We start from the raw sequence: 21,024 nt of genomic DNA, 5'->3' as shown, positions 1-21,024 counted from the left end.
TCACTGTAATGAATAAGTATTTTGCTTCACATATTTAAAAAAACATCTCTTACCCGACTTGTAATAACATCCTGTGGACGTTTCCAGGAATCTATTTTCAATGATGGAGGTAATTCAATCTTTCCTTCAGGGTCTTCAAAAAAATGCTATATTAAAAAATAGAGAAATTGAGACCTTTTCTCTCTATATGGTTTTATTAAATTAAAAGCAATTCAATCCAAGTAAAATTAAGTGACTGGATTCAACCAATCAAGAAGCATTTATAGAGCAAAGCTCCTGTGCAACTAATCTGAGAACACCGTGCTTCGCCCCTGCACCTGGAACACTGCACTTCACCCCTGCACCTATACTGCACTTCACCTCTGCACCTACACTGCACTTCGCCTCTGCACCTACACTGTGCTTCACCCCTGCACCTACACTGCACTTCACCCCTGCACCTGGAACACTGCACTTCACCCCTGCACCTACATTGCCCTTCGCCCTGCATTTACACTGCCCTTCACCCCTGCACCTGGAACACCATGCTTCACCCCTGCACCTACATTGCCCTTCGCCCCTGCACCTACATTGCCCTTCGCCCCTGCATCTACATTGCCCTTCGCCCCTGCACCTACACTGCCCTTCACCCCTGCACCTGGAACACCATGCTTCACCCCAGCATCTGACCACCGAGAGCCTGACTGTGGAGGAGCACGTGCATGTGCAGGGCAGTGCAGACACGTGTGCACTGCCCTGCACGGCAAATTGGACGTGGTGGGAAAATCATTTTAGATGGAGCAAATATGGCCATTTTTTTCAAATGAAAACATACTTTTTTCATTTTTTATTAGAGAAGTTTTTAGATTACAGAAAAACCATGCAGAAAGTAGAGAGCTCCCATATAACCCCCACCCCCACCCCCACCCAATTTTCCCTACAGTTAACACTTGGCTTTAGTGTGGTGTCTTCGCTACACGTGATGAAACAGCATTGAAATGCCTGTACTGTTGACTCCAGACCACAGGGCACATTAGGGCTCACTCTTTATGCACATTTCCTTGGGCTTTTAAACATTTTATTCTGATATCAAGTATGCAACCTAAAAATTTTCCTCTTAACACTTTAGAATATACAATCCAGTTGTTAATTGCATTCACAGTGTGGGCTGCCATCAACACCACTCACTACTACAGCTTTTCCATCATCTCAAACAGAAACTTTGTACCAAGTAAGCATTATCGCCCCTTTCCCTACCCCCACTGCGTCCCCCAGTAACCTGTGTTATAGTTTCTGACTCTGAATTTCACATTCTAATTATCACATAAGTGATATCATACAATATTTGCCCTTTTGTGTTGGGCTTATTTCACTCAACATAATATCGACAAGGCTCATCGATGTTGTCACGTGTATCATTCCTTTTTATGGCTTACTAATATCCCATTGTGTGTATAGACCATATTTTGTTTGTCATTTATCAGGGGATGGACCCTTGTGTTGCTTCTACCTATTGCCTGCAGTGAATAATGCTGTTATGGATGCTGGTGTGAAAATGTCTGTTCAAGTCCCTGTTTATTTTGGGTACATACCTCAAAATGGGATTGCGGGATCACATGGTAATTCTATACTCAACTTTCTGAGGAACTGCCAAACTGTTTTCCGCAGCAGCTGCACCAGTTTACATTCCCACCAGCCATGGATGAGTTTTTCCTACTTCTCCACATCCTCTCCAACACTTTTTATTCTCTGTTGGTTTTTTAAAATTGTAGCCAGTCCAGTGGGTGTGAAGTGGTAGCATTTTGTGGTTTCAATTTGTATTTCCCTAGTGGCTGATGATGTTGCACAACCTGTCATGTGCTTTTTAGCCATGTCTAAAAAGCATGTCTATTCAAGTCATTTGCCCATTTGTTATTTGGGCTGCTGTCTTTTTTGTTGTTGTTGAGTTGTAGGATTTCTTTATATATTCTGGATATTAAACTCTCATCAGATAGATACGTAAAGAATATTTTCTCCCATTCTGTAAGATACCTTTTTACTTTCATGATAAAGTCCTTTGATTCACAAAAGTTTGTGATTTTGATTGTCTCATTTATTCATGTTTTCTTTTATTGTTTGTACTTTGGGTATAAAGTCTGTGAAGCCACTACCTAACACAAGGCCTTGAGATGCTTCCCTATGTTTTCTTCTAAGAGTTTTAGAGCTTCGGGTCTTATATTTAGGTCTTTGAGCCATGTTGAGTTAATTTTTATATATAGTATGAGATAGGGATCCACCATCACTCTTTTGTTCCAGGTCATCAGGTTTTCCCAGCACCATTTGTTAAAGAGACTATTCTTTCCCCATTGAATGGATTTGCTACCCCTGTCAAAGATCAATTGGCCATGGATGTAAGGGTTTATTTATGAGCTCTCAATTCCTTAGTCTATATATCTCTCCTCATGTCAGTGCCAAAATCTGAATTATCTTGTGATTCTGTGTTTATTACTTGATTTTTCCTCTTGGTTTTCAGTCATTTTGTCATTTATTTTCATGCCTGGTAATTTTTGATTGCATGATATGTATTGAATATAAGAATGTCTTTAGGTTCTAGATGGCAAGGTGCTCCCCCAGCGAGCAGGCTTTCCTTCCTCCGGCAGCTGAGCACACCAGGACCCGATGCAGCCAAGGCTGGTCTCAGGGTGTGGCTAGTCGGGGCTTCCTGGGCTGTCCTCACTTTATGCAGAATATTGCAGGATCCTGGGGGCTAAGTGAGTGGATGGAGTGCTGACCAGGGTGCCGTCGCCTTGGTGGAACACGAACCCTGTGCCGGTTTGAAAGTGCTGTGCACCCTAGAAGAGTCATGCCCTTTAATCCTGACCCAATATTGCAGGGTGGAAACTTCAGATTATCTCCACAGAAATGTGGCTCCAACCATTCAAGGTGGATGTTGATTAGTTTTTGGAGTCCTTTAAAAGAGGAAGCAGTCTGGAGGGAGTTCAGAGCAGATGCAGGTGCTTGAAGGATGGTTGCTTCACAGCTGACAGAGACACGGAGGTTTGGAGATGCTTGGAGCGCTGACAGAGAGAGGAGATACCTGGACACAGGCAGAGCCCAGCACACATTGCCACGTGCCTTCCCATGAGGTGCCGACAAGCCGGAACCCAGAGTTGTCCCAGAGGAGCTGAGTGAAGGCCACAGATGCTTAGGGAGGAAAATGCTGGCATCAGAAGCTGGAAGCCACAGAACCAGGAACAGGGACCAGCAGACACAGCCATGTGCCTTCCCAGCTGACAGACATTGGCTTTCTTGAGTGAAGGTAGCCTCTTGTTGGTGCCTTAATTTGGACATTTTCTTGACTTTAGAACTCTCAACTTGTAACTTAATAAATTTCCTTTATAAAAGCTGCTCCATTTCTGGTTTATTGCATTCCAACAGCTTAACAAATTAATAGCAACCCCCATCTCCCTACAGCAGCGCGGGGCCTCACCTCGGTCCTCCAGCCTCAGCTGCTGCATTTGCTCCACAACTCCCCAGGCCTCGGCAAATGCCTCGGAAGAAAATTATACGAAATTTCCAGACCCCTCTCTGCATTCTCTCCTCTCTGGGATTGTGGTTGTAGCCCTGGCTGCTTTCCCAGCCCTCCGTGTCTCCAGTCCAGGGAGAAGGGCACAGGTCTGCAATCTCCAAACCATGAATCAATGCCCTTGAGAAAAACAAAGCACGTGGGGTGGGGCTTGCCTCCAATCGACTCCCTTCTCTCCAGTTAAAGCCCCTCGCACCAAAAGCTCTTCCCATCATTTTGCCAGGTATTATTTTTCCTAACCACCCTGACACACCTCGGCACGTCCCTCTCAGGTTGGTTCATGGGCACCACCGCCTACCTGAAGTACCGAGACGTGACCCTAGACTAGGAAAGGCTAAAGTGCTTGGGGCTGACCTCAGCCGGAGGAGCTGCCCTTCTGCCAAGCACTAAGGATGCCAGCTGCAGCCGGACACTCACAGGGATTTGCGCCCATCAGGGCCTTCGGGCATTGCCCTCCCTGCCTGGCAGACACTGCGCTACGATGACACAGTCGGGGCTTTGGGGAAGAACCTGTTTGTGCTCTTACCACCTTGCCCTGTTGGGACCACCCGCGCAGGGGCTGCTGCACTCCTCTCGAGGAAGGTGCCGTGGCAAATTTGGCTCCTGGGACCACGACCTCATTCCCAAGAGTGCTGGGACCTGCCCTGGGGTCTGCAGCCCGGCCAGACTTAGGCCTGGGCAGGTGCAGCCCCGATGACATGGGCAGCAGGCCACCAGCTCAGCTGCTGCTGCCCCCACCCACAATTCCCTCCCGTGAACGCTTTTCCCACAGCCTTGCCCTTGCTTCCCTGAGGCTGACAAAGCCCAGGACCAGACACCAAACTTCCAGATATCTGCGAGACATGCCGCCATATTTGATAAAGACATGCGTGCAACCCAAAAAAAAAGTTCTGTTTTTATAACCTATTTCTGCATTTTCAGGCTCTTCTGCCCTTGCCCTGTCCATTGTATCTCCACATTCTGGAAAAGTCTCTAGGTGTTTTTCAGGTGGCTGTCTCCTCATGGGCAGACCTTCCAACCCCTTCCCTCCCTGCCCTTGTTCCCTGGGAACAGAACAGGCAGAGTCCAAGGACCTGGCCCCGCCCTGAGAAAGTTGGAAGGCATCCGGAATGCACGGCAGATCACGCTGGCGGAGTCAGGTGCTTTATTCCAGGTTCCTGTGGACATGCCGGGGGGGCCTGGGTGCCTGCTGAGGGCAGTAAACCAGCCTGGGGACCCCACAGCCTGGCCCCCGCCCACTTTGCTCTCCCCTCTACAGCCTTGTGTGGCAGCACTGCATGGGGCCAGCTGCCCTGGGTGCCTCTCCTGCCGGAAGCCCCCCGGAATCAGCATTTGCGGGTTCACGGCGCCTTCCTGAGCTGGGTGGGGGAGGGAGGACACCCTGGAGCGGGGCTGTCTCAGCAGTGGCCCGGTACCCCAGTGTGCCCAGAACTGTGCCCTCTACCCTCCTGGGGCCAGCTCTGAAAGGCGCATGTGCACATGCACGCAGCACACACACTTAGATATGCATGCACACATGTGCAAACACATGCACACACAGACACACACAAACACACTTGAGTACACACTCAGTCATGCACACACACACAACACACACTCATTCATACACACTCACACATTCAGTCACACTACACTCATGAACACACAATCACAAGCCCACACACACTCATTGCACACACACTCACATACACACTCACATATACTCATACCCCCCATAAATGTTGAGCTGCTGTTGGAATCACTTAGGGCATAACCAATTTCTTTGGAACCCAGAGTGTTCAAAAGCCCACTGCATCTAAAAGTTCCCGGTCACCCTGAGCATGGCACAAGGAATGCATTCCTCACAGCTGGGTAATGTGCTGTTTGTCCAAGTGCTGACAGGGTTGGCAATTAATTACATTTGTTGAATATATTTTATGAACAGACCCCCAGTCTGCCTCATGCCCTTTGTGTTTCCATATCTTATGAGCGAAGGACAAACTTTGGCGTGTGCCCCTTTCCGGGGGCACTTCACCAACAGCCCCGAGTTCTGCCCTGGCGATCGCAGCAGCTCTGCTGGCATCTTCAAAATATGTTCACTGTATTCTACAAATATTTTTGTGGAATAGACTGTGAAGCAAATAAATAGGTCATATTTAAATATAACTAGACTCGGATCTTCAATAAAGTAATCTTTAAAAATTAGAATAAACATTTTAAATAAACCAAAGACCCTAAAGTAACACAACCTGAAAAAGCAGGAATCTCATATATGCCCATCTCCTGGGGCCATCAAATGAAAGCATCAAAAGAAACAGGGTAATGCAGATATTTACCCAAATATTTTGAGGAATATTTAAGAAGGACCCAATTCTTATCTCACAGTAACAACTCTTAAAACAAACAAAAACAAGCAAACAGACTTCACTATCAGCTCAGCTGAAAAGCTCCCAGGTGAGCTGGCCTCCCCTTCTCTGAAGCCCCCCATCAGCTGAACGCCTGCTCCCCAAGTCTGCTCACACCCAGGGGTTGACTTCTCTGTCTTCGTTGCCCCTTCATCTCATGCTGACTCTGGCCATGTCTCTTGCCTCATGTCTGCCCCAGTGTGACCCACAAAAGCTCAGGACTGAGGGCTTGGGAAGGTAAGGTGTGTGGAGGCTGGAAGCAGGGAGGTAAAGGATAAAAATTCCCCTTTTGAGAGGGTGCAAGGGTAGCTCAGTAGCAGAACCTGGGTCCAATTCCCGGCCCATGCACTCCCCCGCGCCCCCCACCACAAAAATCCCCTTTTGAGTGGGCATGGCAGAGAAGAATGAGAAAGCTCACATGCTGGTACATTTTATTCCATTATAAAATTGACAACCACAACGAGAATCTGCTCATATTCAAGGCTACTTACAAATGTCGGGCTCTTTCCCGTTTTGTCCTTTTCTTTTCCCCCTTTCCCTGCATCCCACTTTTCTGCATTGATGTCCGTTTCACTCCACTCCGGCCAGATTGGAAACTTCCACTTCTTTTGCTCAACAGAACCAGACTGCACACTGCTGCCAAAAGGGTACTGCCTAGAGGGAGAGAGACAGAGAGAGAGAGTTCTGTCCTAATGGAGACCTCCACGCAGATATAATAGATTAATTGCATGACATAAATTTAATAATTTTCTCAGCAGTGTTACATTAAAGACATTTTTCGATCCAGTTGTATCTGTGGCTCGACAGTTTCCACATGGTAAGGTCCTAAAGACTCAAACAAACAAAAAAATCCCTGAAAGAATGAATTCATGTGCAAATTCTGAGCATCCGTCCCTCCCTAAATACTGGCTCTTCTTGGGCCATCCAAAAAGAGATGCAGAAGGAGCTATCATCAACACAGAAGATAGAAGACGCTTGGAGGTGTTTATTTATAAACAACCCTCTCTTAAAGATAGTCCTTTAAACATATAATAGTACAACCTTTTTAAGATTAGTACGAATATAATTTTCATTTTTTCTAGTGCCAAAGAATTATGGGATCATCATTTAAAAAGAAAACTGTAATACAGAAATCAGATAAATAAGAAAAACATAACCTCCTCACTAGAAACTGCATTGCTAACAAGTTTTTATTTTCTTAGACTAATTATGCAGATTTTTCCTTCAAAAACTACATCATTTAGCATATTCTCTCTTACAAATCACTTTATTTCACTTATCAACATATTAATATTTCCCACGTCCATAAATGTTTATTAAAATACTATTTTAATGACTGCATAATTTTATATTTTGTGAATACACCACATTTCATTTAACTAATTTCACATTTCATTTTATATATGGAAATACGTTTAAAAAAATTTTTTCAAATTTTCACTTTTTTAAACAAGGTATAGTGGTTATTCTTTTTCCAAATCTTTGTATAAATGTTTAACTATTTCCTTAGGATACATCTCAATAAGGAGACCTACCATAATAAAGGACATGAATGTTTAAAATTTCTGATAAATTTTAAACGGGAAATAGGTCCAATGGGAAAGCTGGACCTATTTCACATGCTCACTATGAGTATATCACAGTTCTCACACCTCTAAACTTTGTTGATGATTTTTATATTCTTATAAGTTTAGACTTCCAAAACAGGCATCTCATTTAATTTTTAAAGTTTTAACTATTTTGCACGTGTTCTTCTTTTGCTTACTAGGCATTTACATTTCTAATTTGAACATTTAGTGTTATTTTTGCATGAGAAAGATATTTGTTTTAGTTATTAAGATATTTGTATATATTAAGATATTTGTATATATTAAGGATGATGAATTGACCAATTTATTCAACAAATAATTTCCAGAACCTACCATGCGCCAAGCCCTGCTCTAGAAACAGGGATACAGCGGTGAGGAGGCGGCACAGAGAGCCGCATCTTTACATTTCTCAGTTGCTGGGTGGAGATGCACAATTAACAAGACATATCAAGGAGAACGCGCAGCAGGCTGCAAGGTGGAAAGGTAAGGGGGGGATGAACACTGGAAGGGGGAGTGAAGAGCTGTGGTGACAGCTGTCCTGCGTCTGTGAGGGGTGGCCTTAGGCGAGGGGGGGCGAGTGCCGGGAGCACCATGGTGCCAGCTCCCGGGAGACACGCGGAGGGCCCAGAGCTGCCCTTCCTTACCCCCCACAAGGTCCTCCTTGCCACATGCTAGACCGCCTCCTTCTGACTGTGCCACTAAGACTCATGTGCTGCCCAGGGTCGGGGGCAAAGCCAGAGAGTGGACACACACACAGCAAGGCTGCTCCCTGTAGGGAAGGGAGGGCCAAGGCTCATGTTGGGAAGAGTGGAGCAGGAATCTCATTCTACAAGTGAAAAGATGAAAAAGGCCTCAAAACAGAGAGGCACAGATACTATCTGAGATTTTAGGGTCCCAAGTTTCCCAGAAATTAAAATAAAGCGAATAAAGCTCACAAATCCTCAATAACCACTATAAAATGACATCAGCAAAGGCCAACTATAGATCAAGCAATATCCAGGAACTTCTGATGCTGAAATTGTTAGAGAATATGAAATATTGCATATAAAACATTAGTTTTAAGAATGAAGTTGCAAAAAGAAAGTCAAAACATGAGTATCATAAATAACCAGAATAATCTGGAAAGAATTAGAACCTTTACAAATGAAAATTATGTTGAAATTAAAAATATATTTGTGAAATAATACATTAGAGCTAATTGAGGAAAAAATATTGAACTGAAAGGTATATCTGATAAAATTATCCAGAATTCTGCCCAAAGGAAAAAGTGATAATATGTAAAAGAGGTTAAAAACTAGGCTGAATAGAATAACGAGCTCTAATATATATTAAATTGGAGTTTCAAGAGATGGAAATAAATACAATGGATGAAATCCAACGCTTGAAGAAAAAATTGCTGGCAATTTTCCCAAACTAATGGAAGACATGACTCCACATATGCGGAAAGCACAACATATACTAAATGAAGTATCTACAACATTGTAGTAAAATGGCAGGGCACGTGAGACAAAAAGAAGATCTTAATATCATCTAGAGAAAGAAGACTGGTTAATAAAAAGGAACTACTTGTAGACGCAGAGGCTGCTTCCACACTGGATGTCAGGATGGGGTGAAAGGATGTTCTCACAGTGCTCAGAAAAAATTACTGCAAACCTACAATTGTGTGTTTCAGAACTGTGTGTTCTGAAAAACTTTTTCTATAATGGGAGTGAAATAAAAACATTTGCTAATGGGTTAAAAACTAAGAGAAAGTTTGTCATCTGATTCCTTTTCTAAGTGATTTCTGAAGAATATAGTCGCAGGTCGAGCAAAAGGAAAATAATCCCAGAAAAGAAGAATGGAGAGCAAAGAAATTGATTTTTTTTAATTGTATGAAACTAAAAAAATGGTTTCATTTTAAATATAATGCTGATAATAATAATGTTCTAATTTGTTGAGTTTAAAAAGAGGGACACAAATAAAATCTGAGCAAAAAAAGACTTGAGTAATTGGTGTTAACATATTCAAATGAATTTGTATTATTTGGAAGAAGGTTAAGATACTGATTAAATTTGTGATTTTAAGGTTTTTTTAAGTAAAATACCAAAGGTAAGGAGTGAAATAATTGTTAGAGGATATATAATATCCAATGCAATAGAGAAGAAAAATAGAATGAGACAATAAACAAATGAGAAAAATTTATATCAAGTTTTTTAAAAAGGAAGAGGCAGGGCATAAGGAGAGACAAAAAGAGTTACACAGAACACAGGGGGGAAATGATACAGAAAGTAAAATGGAAAATATAAGTCCAAATATATGTTTTTTTTAATAAACATAAATGATCCAGTTTCACTAGCAAAAGCATATATTTTCAGATTTGATTTTTTCATTCTAATTATATGCTCTTTAGAAGATGTACACATAAGTCCTTACATGGCACACCTAAAAAGTTATAAAGTAAATAGAAAACACACACACAGTTCTATTTCTAACCAAGATATAACTAAGATTACTAGAACAGTATTCCTTGAAAAATACAACTACCAGGGAGAACTCAAGAAGAAATGATGACCTTGATAGCTACGTATTTAGTAAGAAATCAGATTTGTAATTTTGAGGCTTTTTCTGAAACAATTCCAGAATCAGATGGCCTCACTGGTAAATTCCATCGAACATCTAGGATGAAGTCAACCAAAAGAGACAAAAGCAGAGCATACTTCCAAAGTCATATGCCAGGTCAGCAGACCTCGGCAACCATGTCTGACAGAATCATCACGGGGAAATTCACATCCCTATTCCTCATGAATACAGACACAGAACTATTTTAAGTAAAACGTCAGCAGATCAAATGCAACATTATATTTGAAAAAGGAGAATACATCCTGACCAGATGTGGTCCATCGCTGGTGTGCGAGGCTGGCTGAGCATCTGAAAATCAATCTATGAAATCCACCACCTGTACAAACTAAACAAAGATATAATCATCTCAATGCGTCAGCTCAGCACCTGACAAAATCCAACATCTGGAAGTTTGTGCGGACTTGGCACTCCAGATAAAAACTCTAATCAAACTAGAAGTAGAAGGGAACTGTCTCAACCTGATAAAGGGCTAGTGTCACACTTAATCATGAAAGATAGTATACATTCATCTTAAGATTAAGAATCAGACAAGACATCTCTTTCATCCTCACAATCAACATTTTCGTGGAAGTTCTTGCCAGTGTGAAAAATAAGGCAGGAAAAAGGTTTAAAAGAAACCCAGTTTGGCAAAGCAGACATAATCTATCTTTATTCCCAGATGACCTTATCATCTCTGTAGAAAAGCTGATGGAATCTACCAAATGCTCCTAGAAAAAGGGAGCGTAGCAGGGTTACAGGTTTGGTGGTCAATACAGAAAAATCAATTGTATTTTTGTATACTAGCCACAAATAAGTATAAATTGAAAAATGTGAAAATAGTTAAGTTTACAATATTATCAAAAATAGAAAATATTTGGAGTAATTATGACAAAAGATGTACAAATCCTGTACACTGAAAACTATAAAAAAAACTGAAAGAAATTAAAGACAACCTAAATAAATAGAGAGAAATACCACAGCCATAGGTTGGAAGACTCAGTTTTGTTAAGGTGGCATTTGTCCCAAAAATGTTGTGTGAATTCAAGGCAATCAAAATGAAAAGCTCAGGAGATTTTTGTGTTTTGTGTGTGAGTGTGTGTTCAAGATTTGAGAAGAGGAGTCTAAATTTTATATACAAAAGATAAAGAATAAACAAAATCTTTCTGATAAAGAAATTCCAAGGAATAATATCTGATTTCTAAAACTATGACAATTAAGACTGTAGGATTTGCATAAAAGATAAATATATAAATCAGTAGATCTGAATTATACCCACTTATCCATGGGCAACTGATTGTCAACAAAATTGCAAGCACAATTCAATGGAGAAAGAACAATCTTTTCTACAACTGGTGCTGAAAAGTTGGATATTCATATTTTTTAAAATGAACTTGAATTCACATCATGCTCAGTATACAAAAACTGACTCCTGACTGATCATAGACCTAAATATAAAATGTAAAATTATAGAACTTCTAGGAGAAGGCATATCAAATCCCTGGGCAATGGGTTATGAAAAGATTTATTAGATACGGCATCAAAAGTACTGTCCATAAAAGAAGAAATTAATAAATCATATTCTATCAAAATTCAAAATTTCCTCTCTCCCCATTATATTTGCAAAGCACATATCTGATAAAGACTTGTTTTGAACATACATAAAGAACTTTCACTACACAACTATAATAAACAATCCAATAAAAAACGGGTGAAATCCATGAACAGACCCATCATCATGAAAGACGTAGAAGCAGCAGATAAATTCACTGGAAGATCCCCAACACCACCACCTGTTAGCGAAATGCAAACACACAAACCTACGAGGAGCTGCTGCTAAGCACCTATTAGGATGGCTAAAATCAAAAGCCTGACTTTACCAAGAGTTGGCAAGAATTTAGAGCCAATGGAAACTCACACAATGCTGGTGGGGCTATACAATGTCATAACTACTCAGAAAACAGTTTTCCAAGTTATTAAAATGCACAACATACAGTTTACAGCCATTCAACTCCCAGGTATTTACTCAAGAGAAATGGAGGCAAATGTCCACACAGACGTGTGCATGAAAATTCAAAACAATGAATCCATAAGCGCCAAAGACTGGAAACAAACCCAGTGCTGGAGCAAGTGAAGAGATCAATTGTGATGTATCCAGGCAGTGGAGTATTATTCAACAATAAAATGGAATGGAGTACTGATGCATGCAGTAATATGGATGAATCTCAAAATAATTGTGCTGAGTGAACGAAGATAGAGAAGAGTGCATATTTGATAGTTTTACTTACACTTCTGCAAAATTGTCAAAAATGCAAACTAATCTAGAACGACAGAGAACAGCGCAGTGGCTCCAAGGAGCCGCGGGGGTTCAGAGAGGGAGGCACGGTGAAAGGGCATGAGGTGGGGAGGGGCCTAGGGTGAGGTGCTACCGAGTCTCTAACTGGGGCGATGGAAAAGCTTTGGCAACGGGCGGTGGGACTGCAGCACGACGTCGCGCGCACAATTAACAGCGAATGGGTTACATGCTCAAACGCAGTTAAAAGGGGAAATTTTAAGTTCTACATACGTTACTAGAATAAAGGTTTTTAAGACTATTCATATGACCGTACAACACAAACAGTGAGCCGTAATGTAAACCAAGGACTATGGTTAATAGTATGATTCTAAAGCGTTCTTCATCAATTGCAACAAATACACCACGCGATACAAGAAGTTCATGATAAGGTGGTATACAGAGCTCGGAGTTTCATGCCGGAGTTTTGCTGTAAACCTACAACGTCTCTAATAAGAAAAGGGCACAAGGGAACTCTTGAGGGTGCTTCCATGATCTCATGTGTGGTGGGTTTCCTGGGGTGCACATAGGACAAGACTCATCAAATCACAGAGTTTAAATAAGTGCAGTTTATTATATGTCAATTATGATTTAATAAACTGCTTTAGAAATTGTTTATAAAGGAAAAAATAGCAGGGATAGAAAGGTCATTACAAATTAATAAGAAACTCAGTTCTTTGGGAAAATGTAAGAAGTCTAGGATGGTTGCTTCTCAAAACAATGCCTTCCAAATATAAGAAGGCAAAGTGACAGGCCCAGCTCGGGAACTGACAACCCCATTGTGATGCAGGACTTCCAGTATCTCCCTAAATTGAGTACACGTACAGTCAGGAATTAAAAAGAAAAAAGTGACTTTATAGCCATCAAAATCTCAATAAGAGTAACTCATTCAGGAACCTCAAACTCTCAAAAGACATTTGAGAAACTCTCAAAAAAAAAAATAAGGGCTCTTTTGTGTTTGCATTTCGCTTTCCTCTTCGTTCCCTCAAGTGCGGATACAAGCTCTGCCTCCATCCCCCCTGTGAGCTCCATCACGGCCCACTTTTTTTTTTTTATTAATTAAAAAATTAACAAACACAACATTTAGAAATCATTCCATTCTACATATACAATCAGTAATTCCCAACATCATCACATAGATGCATATTCATCATTTCTTAGTACATTTGCATCGATTTAGAAAAAGAAATAAAAAGACAACAGAAAAAGAAATAAAATGATAATAGAGAGAAAGAAATAAAAATAAAAACAAACAAAAGCAAACAAAAAAAACTATACCTCAGATGCAGCTTCATTCAGTGTTTTAACATAATTACATTACAGTTAGGTAGTATTGTGCTGTCCATTTCTGAGTTTTTGTATCCAGTCCTGTTGCACAATCTGTATCCCTTCAGCTCCAATTATCCATTATCTTACCCTATTTCTATCTCCTGATGGTCTCTGTTACCAATGACATATTCCAAGTTTATTCTCTAATGTCGGTTCACATCAGTGGGACCATACAGTATTTGTCCTTTAGTTTTTGGCTAGTCTCACTCAGCATAATGTTCTCTAGGTCCATCCATGTTATTACATGCTTCATAAGTTTATTCTGTCTTAGAGCTGCATAATATTCCATCGTATGTATATACCACAGTTTGTTTAGCCACTCGTCTGTTGATGGACATTTTGGCTGTTTCCATCTCTTTGTAATTGTAAATAATGCTGCTATAAACATTGGTGTGCAAATGTCCGTTTGTGTCTTTGCCCTTAAGTCCTCTGAGTAGATACCTAGCAACGGTATCACTGGGTTGTATGGCAATTCTATATTCAGCTTTTTGAGGAACCACCAAACTGCCTTCCACAGTGGTTGCACCATTTGACATTCCCACCAACAGTGGATAAGTGTGCCTCTTTCTCCACATCCTCTCCAGCACTTGTCATTTTCTGTTTTGTTGATAATGGCCATTCTGGTGGGTGTGAGATGATATCTCATTGTGGTTTTGATTTGCATTTCTCTAATGGCCAGGGACATTGAGCATCTCTTCATGTGCCTTTTGGCCATTTGTATTTTCTCTTCTGAGAGGTGTCTGTTCAAGTCTTTTTCCCATTTTGTAATTGGATTGGCTGTCTTCTTGATGTTGAGTTGAACAATCTCTTTATAAATTCTGGATACTAGATCTTTATCTGATATGTCATTTCCAAATATTGTCTCCTATTGTGTAGGCTGTCTTTCTACTTTCTTGATGAAGTTCTTTGATGCACAAAAGTGTTTGATTTTGAGGAGCTCCCATTTATTTATTTCCTTCTTCAGTGCTCTTGCTTTAGGTTTAAGGTCCATAAAACCGCCTCCAATTGTAAGTTTCATAAGATATCTCCCTACATTTTGCTCTAACTGTTTTATGGTCTTAGACCTAATGTTTAGATCTTTGATCCATTTTGAGTTAACTTTTGTATAGGGTATGAGATACGGGTCCTCTTTCATTCTTTTGCATATGGATATCCAGTTCTCTAGGCACCATTTATTGAAGAGACTGTTCTGTCCCAGGTGAGTTGGCTTGACTGCCTTATCAAAGATCAAATGTCCATAGATGAGAGGGTCTATATCTGAGCACTCTATTCGATTCCATTGGTCGATATATCTATCTTTATGCCAGTACCATGCTGTTTTGACAACTGTGACTTCATAATATGCCTTACATCACGGCCCACTTTTCCTGTAATGGGTCAATTGGTTCCATCTGAGCTGAAGGTCACTGTCCCCGGCCCTCCTGAGGGGCAGCAGTCCCTCCCACAGCCTGTCCACAGGGATGCATGCGCGGTATACACCACACCCAAACACCACTATATCACACCCAAACACCACTGTGCCACACCCAAACACTGCTGCATCACACCCAAACACCACTGTGCCATACCCAAACACCGCTACATCACACCCAAACACCACCGTGCCACACCCAAACACCGCTACATCACACCCAAACACCACCGCACCACACCAAACACCGCCATGCCACTCGGGCTGCACACGGCTCGCTCCAGGTGGGCTCAGGCTCCCCAAGCCCGGGGGCCCCCCCGCTGCATTTCAGACACACCAAGCACATCACTCCTGCCTCCTCATTCCCAGAACAAGATACACTTTCAACACAAAAGTAATCCAGGGTTTTTGAAGATTTAAGGCTGGAAATGCTGACAAACAAATGCTCCCAAATGTTAGAAAATTCAAACGCCCAACCAAGGAACCCTGCAGTGTGAAAATATCACAATATGTACAGAGGTGCCTTAGTCACAAAACTATACGCCCACGTTCCAGTGAATGGTTCAGTTCATTGTGTAAAGGTTTTCAAAGGAAAATGCATGTGGCCGAACACCCCTCCCCACACAGGGTCTGGCGGTGCCGTGACTTGGTGGAAAGGGCGCCTGTAGAACATTAACGAGTCCAGAAATCTGCTTACAAATGTATTTGTGGAAAGCTAGGGGTTTCTGAACTTAATAAAAGTTGGTCGGGAATGCTTATCATGTAAACCCATAGTTTAAATGCCCAGTGGAGGATTTTCCAAAGAAAACCAGTGTTGGGGAGGGCAGGAGGAGATTTCAGTAGCCGGGCTAGAGGGTCATTGTCAGAGTAGAAATATAAAATGTAAGGGAGCTCTTGGAGGAAACGGTAGGTGCATAAAGGAAACAAACTTCTAACAGCAAAGTCTGACAAGTATCGGAAAGGGCAGGGGCCGGGGAACCAAGCATGGCCTGAGAGACCAGCGCTAGGACAGCAAGTGGACGGCAGCCCTGGGGCGGGATCCACAGTCCAAGGCCAGGAGCAGCTTTCCACACCTCAGGGTCAAAGACACCCAAGAAGAGGAGCTCAAAAATAACTTAACAAAGAAAAAGAAGAAATCTAAACTCAAAAGACCATCAGTAAACACAGCCACAGGAAGAATCACACCTAAGGACAGCGTCTCGCCCAACAAAGACTAAAAGCATCTTCAAAATCAGAATGCTGGGAATTCCTGAAAAGACAAAGGAGGCAGAGGCACCATAGGATCCAATTATTTCATTCCTAGGTATTTCACCCCAGAAAAATGAGATGTCCATACACACAAAAATACATAAGGGTGCACAGCAGCTTTGTTTGTACTAGGCAGACCTGGAAATAAGCCAGATGCCAATCCCCACGTCAACGGATGAAAGTGCTAGCCTAGCCGTACAGCAGACGACTGAGCAAGGTTAAAAAGAGAACGAACCACTGACACTGGCAACACGGATGGACAGTCAGGATGTGAGAGGGAAAGAGGCCAGATGAGCGTGTGCACGTGGATGAGGGCATTTATACAAAGCTCTGGAGAATGCAAACTAACCTACAGTGAGGGAAACATGTCAACGGAGATCTGGGACGGGGCGGTGAGAGGGTCTGCCATGGGCACAAGGAAACATTCTGGGGGGTCCACGCAGTAACCAGAGGTGAGGACAGCTTCAGGTGGGGAGATGCATGTCAAAACTACTGGATACACCCTTGAAATACACGCAATTTACCGCATGCCAGTATTTTAAAGGGCAAATCAAGGAATTGCAAACTTCACTCATGATAACAATGTTATTGGTTTCTAGAGTCAACACACACAACTATATTTAAATCTAAATTCTACTGCATATTTGATTACCAAATCATATGTACTTATATATATTTTTCCTACATATTTTGTCTTTCATATATATCCATTCTCAGAAAATTAGATTCCACAACTTAGAATTGGGAAAAAGCCATAACCATCTTTAAGTATAATGAGAGTGGTCCATGAGTTGTTAAAATTTTATCAGCCAATTATTAATAAAATAAGTTTTTTAAAACTTAGAATCACTTACCAATCACATACATTGCAAAAATGACAAATTTGTGTCTCTGAAATCCTTAAGTCAATTAATAAAATTGTGTAATACAGTGATAAATGTACACAAGTTGAAAACCTGCAAGGGACACTGGCTGGTACGAAGTCATTAGACTTCATCAGATTCACACTCACGCACACAAGTATGAGACTTGATTATTTTATGAGCACATGCTCACTGCGGGGACGTAAAAATGCAAGGAAAAGGGTGCTCTGGAATTTCACCGTAGTTTTCTTCGAGCAGGTTTATGAAAAAAGCATATGAAAGGGCATGCTTTTATTCATAGTGGCAATTTATTTAGGCGATGTGCACTCAGCAAGCAGTGTCAGCCAAGACCCTGCAGGAATCAGGAAATGAACAGAATTACATAATCGACTTAATTTGGATTACAGGCATGCTGAGTCACGTTTCAGAAATATCAAATTTGTAAGGAAACAACTGCAAATATTAAAAAAATAAGATAATTGAAAGCTAAAGCTAGGTTATTATGTTGACCTTCTACTCACTTGGTTTTATTAAAATTATTTAATCTAGCATTTAGAATGAAAAGTTCAACATTTATCTGTTTTTTGCAATACATTGCATTTGGGTGAATACAAAGATCAAAACATCTCAGTTCCTATTCTTGAGTAACTTACAACAAATGAGAATAAATGCTCACAATAACTAAAATTCAAAGGTGAAAGTGAACAGGGTTGTTAACAGTGTAAAACAAAGTGCTTTATGAGCATGGAGTGGAGAGATGGCCTCCAGCTTGGCACATCAGCAGAGCTTCATGGAAAAGATGGCCCTAGAGGCAGATGGGGCTGCCACGGAATTATGTAGATTATGTAGCCATGGAATCCCCCTCCTTTTTCAGTCCTGGGGGCCTCAGCACACACCTGCTCAGCACATATCACCCCTGCACTGGAGCTCAGAAATTCCCTGTCCCGGGCCCCTCTGCTGCCCCCTCCCCATTCAATACACTCTTCTCTAGCGTCAGGATGGACCAGTGTTTTAGACACGGTCTCCAGAGAAGCAGAGCCGAAGGACCGAAGGTGAGTGAGCATGATGAGATTTACCACCTCAATTGTTGCACATGGCCCTGGGGATGGGCGAGTCCAAAGTCACGGAAATGCTCCCTTCCCACTGCTGACATCAGCACACCTTCTAGAGCTTCCACCTGATTGGACGAGACCCTCCCACTGCTGAAGACAATCTCCTCAGTTGACTGTAGATGCAATCAGCCATAGATGCAATTGATGACTAACGATTAAAATCCTCCAGATGTCCTCACAGGAATGATCAGGCAAGTGTTGGACCAGACAACTGGACACCATGACCTGGCCAGGTTGACACATGAAATCATCACTGCCAACATCAGGCTCCCTCATCGTCTCAGACCACTGCCCAGCATGTCCAAACCTAGCCATCATCAAGGTGATACTTTCTCCCTGAAGGCCAGCCGTTGGCAATCCTTGGCTCCTCTGCCACATGGCAGGGCATGTGACGGCATCTACAGGTCTCTCCCTGCTCTTCAGGCTTTCATTGCTTGCTTCTGTGGCTTTCTCTCTGCTTATCTGAATTCCATCTCTTAAGAAGGCCTCCGAGTAAGAGGACTGAGAACCTCTCTGAGCCATGCCTTAACTGAAGTAGCCTTATGAAAAGGCCCTACTCGCAACGGGTCCCCACCCACGGGAATGGGATGGGTTTAGAGCAGGCTTTTCTGGGGTATAGACAGCTCCAAACCACCCCATGCTCACCCAGGGTACTGAGGATTGGAAAGTGGGCGTGAGACTCGCAGCTGACCTGTTACCTTTATTCATGGCTGTTATTTGCTCAGTGTGAACTCTGGGTGCTTCGCTGCTCCCCCTCGCCTCCGCCCCTCGTGGGGAGCTGGGAGGACTCTGCCTGCAGCTCTGATGGACACCTCCCGACTGCTGGGCCGGGCTCTTCCGGAGCTTCTTTCCTGATCCCCAGAGGCGGAGGATCGGGTCGGCCCCCAGGCACCGCGGCCCAGCTCTGCTGGATCTCAGCGACTGCCCATCACCGAGGACCATTTACTTCAATGCTCGGGAGCTCACGTATTCCTCAGTGTGGGGTCGCTTGTACATTACTGATCTACACCTGCTTTTCGTGATAGGTTTCACATTTCTTATAGACAAATACTTATGTATTGATCGCTTTCGAGATTTCCAGAAATTTAGAAGTGCATTTCAATCAATAAAGACAGCTTAACTTGAGTATACTAAGAAATTTATTTCGTTCTGTTTTTGGAAGAGCTTTAATGATATTTCATCACCATTAAGAGTCCAGAAGGTTGCATGATTCTTCTTAGTTTTGTAAATTACCTGGTCATTCAGTATTGGGTTGAACGTGCTGTTGTAGGTAGAATACAATTTTGTGACTATAAATACCAAATTGTGTCTCTATCTAAAACTGCCCATCAAAGATCCCAAATCTTTGAAGTTTGAACTTATACATTAATGCTTCTAATGTCAATACTTAAGTTGCATATTTTCTTTCTCGTCTTTTGTATTTTGCATAGTCTTCACAGAAACTGGTGTTTTGTTCTTTGAGAGATCAAATTTTTGTGTTGAAGTCAGCATAAAACTTCCAGTAGCATCTAAATGGTGAAAGAATCTTCGGAATGCCAATTAATTTTCAAATGGTTCATTTAAATCTGTTTGCAATTCTGATTATTACTATGTACCAATGATAATTATAATTTGTTAACAGCTATAATATCAATAAAAACAAAACTATTGTTACCAAAGATGAAATTTTACAGAGGATAACTTTGTTTAGAAAAATGAGTAAGATCAGCTTTAAACATTTTACAGTAACAACTTCCTCACTTATGGACTTTTCAGAACTGAAACTGCATGTCAGAATACAACGCCTGCCAAGGTCACAAAGAAACTGGTGGCAGCGTGAACCCTGGGTGGAGATTTCCTCCCGGCAGAGGCAGAGAGCTAGAGAACAGATGAAATACAAACAGTTTCTCTCTCATGTAAAAACCACTGGTTTTGAGGACATTATGCTGAGTGAGATTAGCCAAAAACAAAACGGCAAATACTCTATGGTCTCACTGATATGAACTGACATTAGTGAATAAGCTTGGAATATTTCGTGGGTAACAGAGACCATCAGGAGATAGAAATAGGATAAGATATTGGGTAATTGGAGCTGAAGGGATACAGATTGTGCAACAGGACTGAATATAAAATCTCAGAAATGGACAGCACAATACTACCTAACTGTAATACAATTATGTTAAAACACTGAATGAAGCTGCATGTGAGAATGATAGAAGGAGGAGGGCTGGGGGCATAAATGAAATCAGAAAGAAAAATAGATGGTAAAGATTGAGATGGTATGATCTAGGAATGCCTAGAGTGTATAATGATAGTAAATAAATGTACAAATTTTAAAAATGTTTGTGCATGAGGAAGAACAAAGGAAGGTCATTACTGCAGGGTGCTGAAAATAGATGGTAATTAATATTTTAAAATTTCACCTTATGTGTGAGACTAAAGCAAAAAATGTTTATTTGGTACAAAATTTATATATAAAAAAACACCAATGGCCCACTTACTGAGCATAACTTTTCTTGTTGAATAAAAAATTTGTTTGTGAACTCTGCCAACAGGAGCTCAGATCTGGAGAGCTGGGCTCCAGGCAAATTCAGAAGGCCAAGGGACTAAGTCACGGATCCATTTAATAAACAAACCT

The 21,024-nt window shown here is 41.7% G+C and overlaps 1 protein-coding gene across 6 annotated transcripts in view; it reads right to left on the bottom strand.

The window, feature by feature from the left end:
- ADGB (androglobin) overlaps nucleotides 1-21,024 on the bottom strand; it is a 139,038-nt gene that overhangs the window by 115,848 nt on the left and 2,166 nt on the right. For all 6 annotated transcript variants that reach the window (XM_077143405.1, XM_077143410.1, XM_077143406.1 and 3 more), the window contains exons 2-3: nucleotides 6,420-6,582; nucleotides 54-146 (exon numbers count right to left, since the gene is read on the bottom strand). In XM_077143405.1, coding sequence (XP_076999520.1) covers nucleotides 54-146; nucleotides 6,420-6,582 — 256 coding nt within the window. The remainder of the gene's footprint in view (nucleotides 1-53; nucleotides 147-6,419; nucleotides 6,583-21,024) is intronic.

The sequence above is a fragment of the Tamandua tetradactyla genome, chromosome 25 (genome assembly GCF_023851605.1).
Source record: "Tamandua tetradactyla isolate mTamTet1 chromosome 25, mTamTet1.pri, whole genome shotgun sequence".
In the NCBI taxonomy this organism is placed as follows: Eukaryota; Metazoa; Chordata; class Mammalia; order Pilosa; family Myrmecophagidae; genus Tamandua; species Tamandua tetradactyla.
Note: the sequence above shows the minus strand (reverse complement) of the source record. Positions and strands in the feature narration are given on the sequence as shown.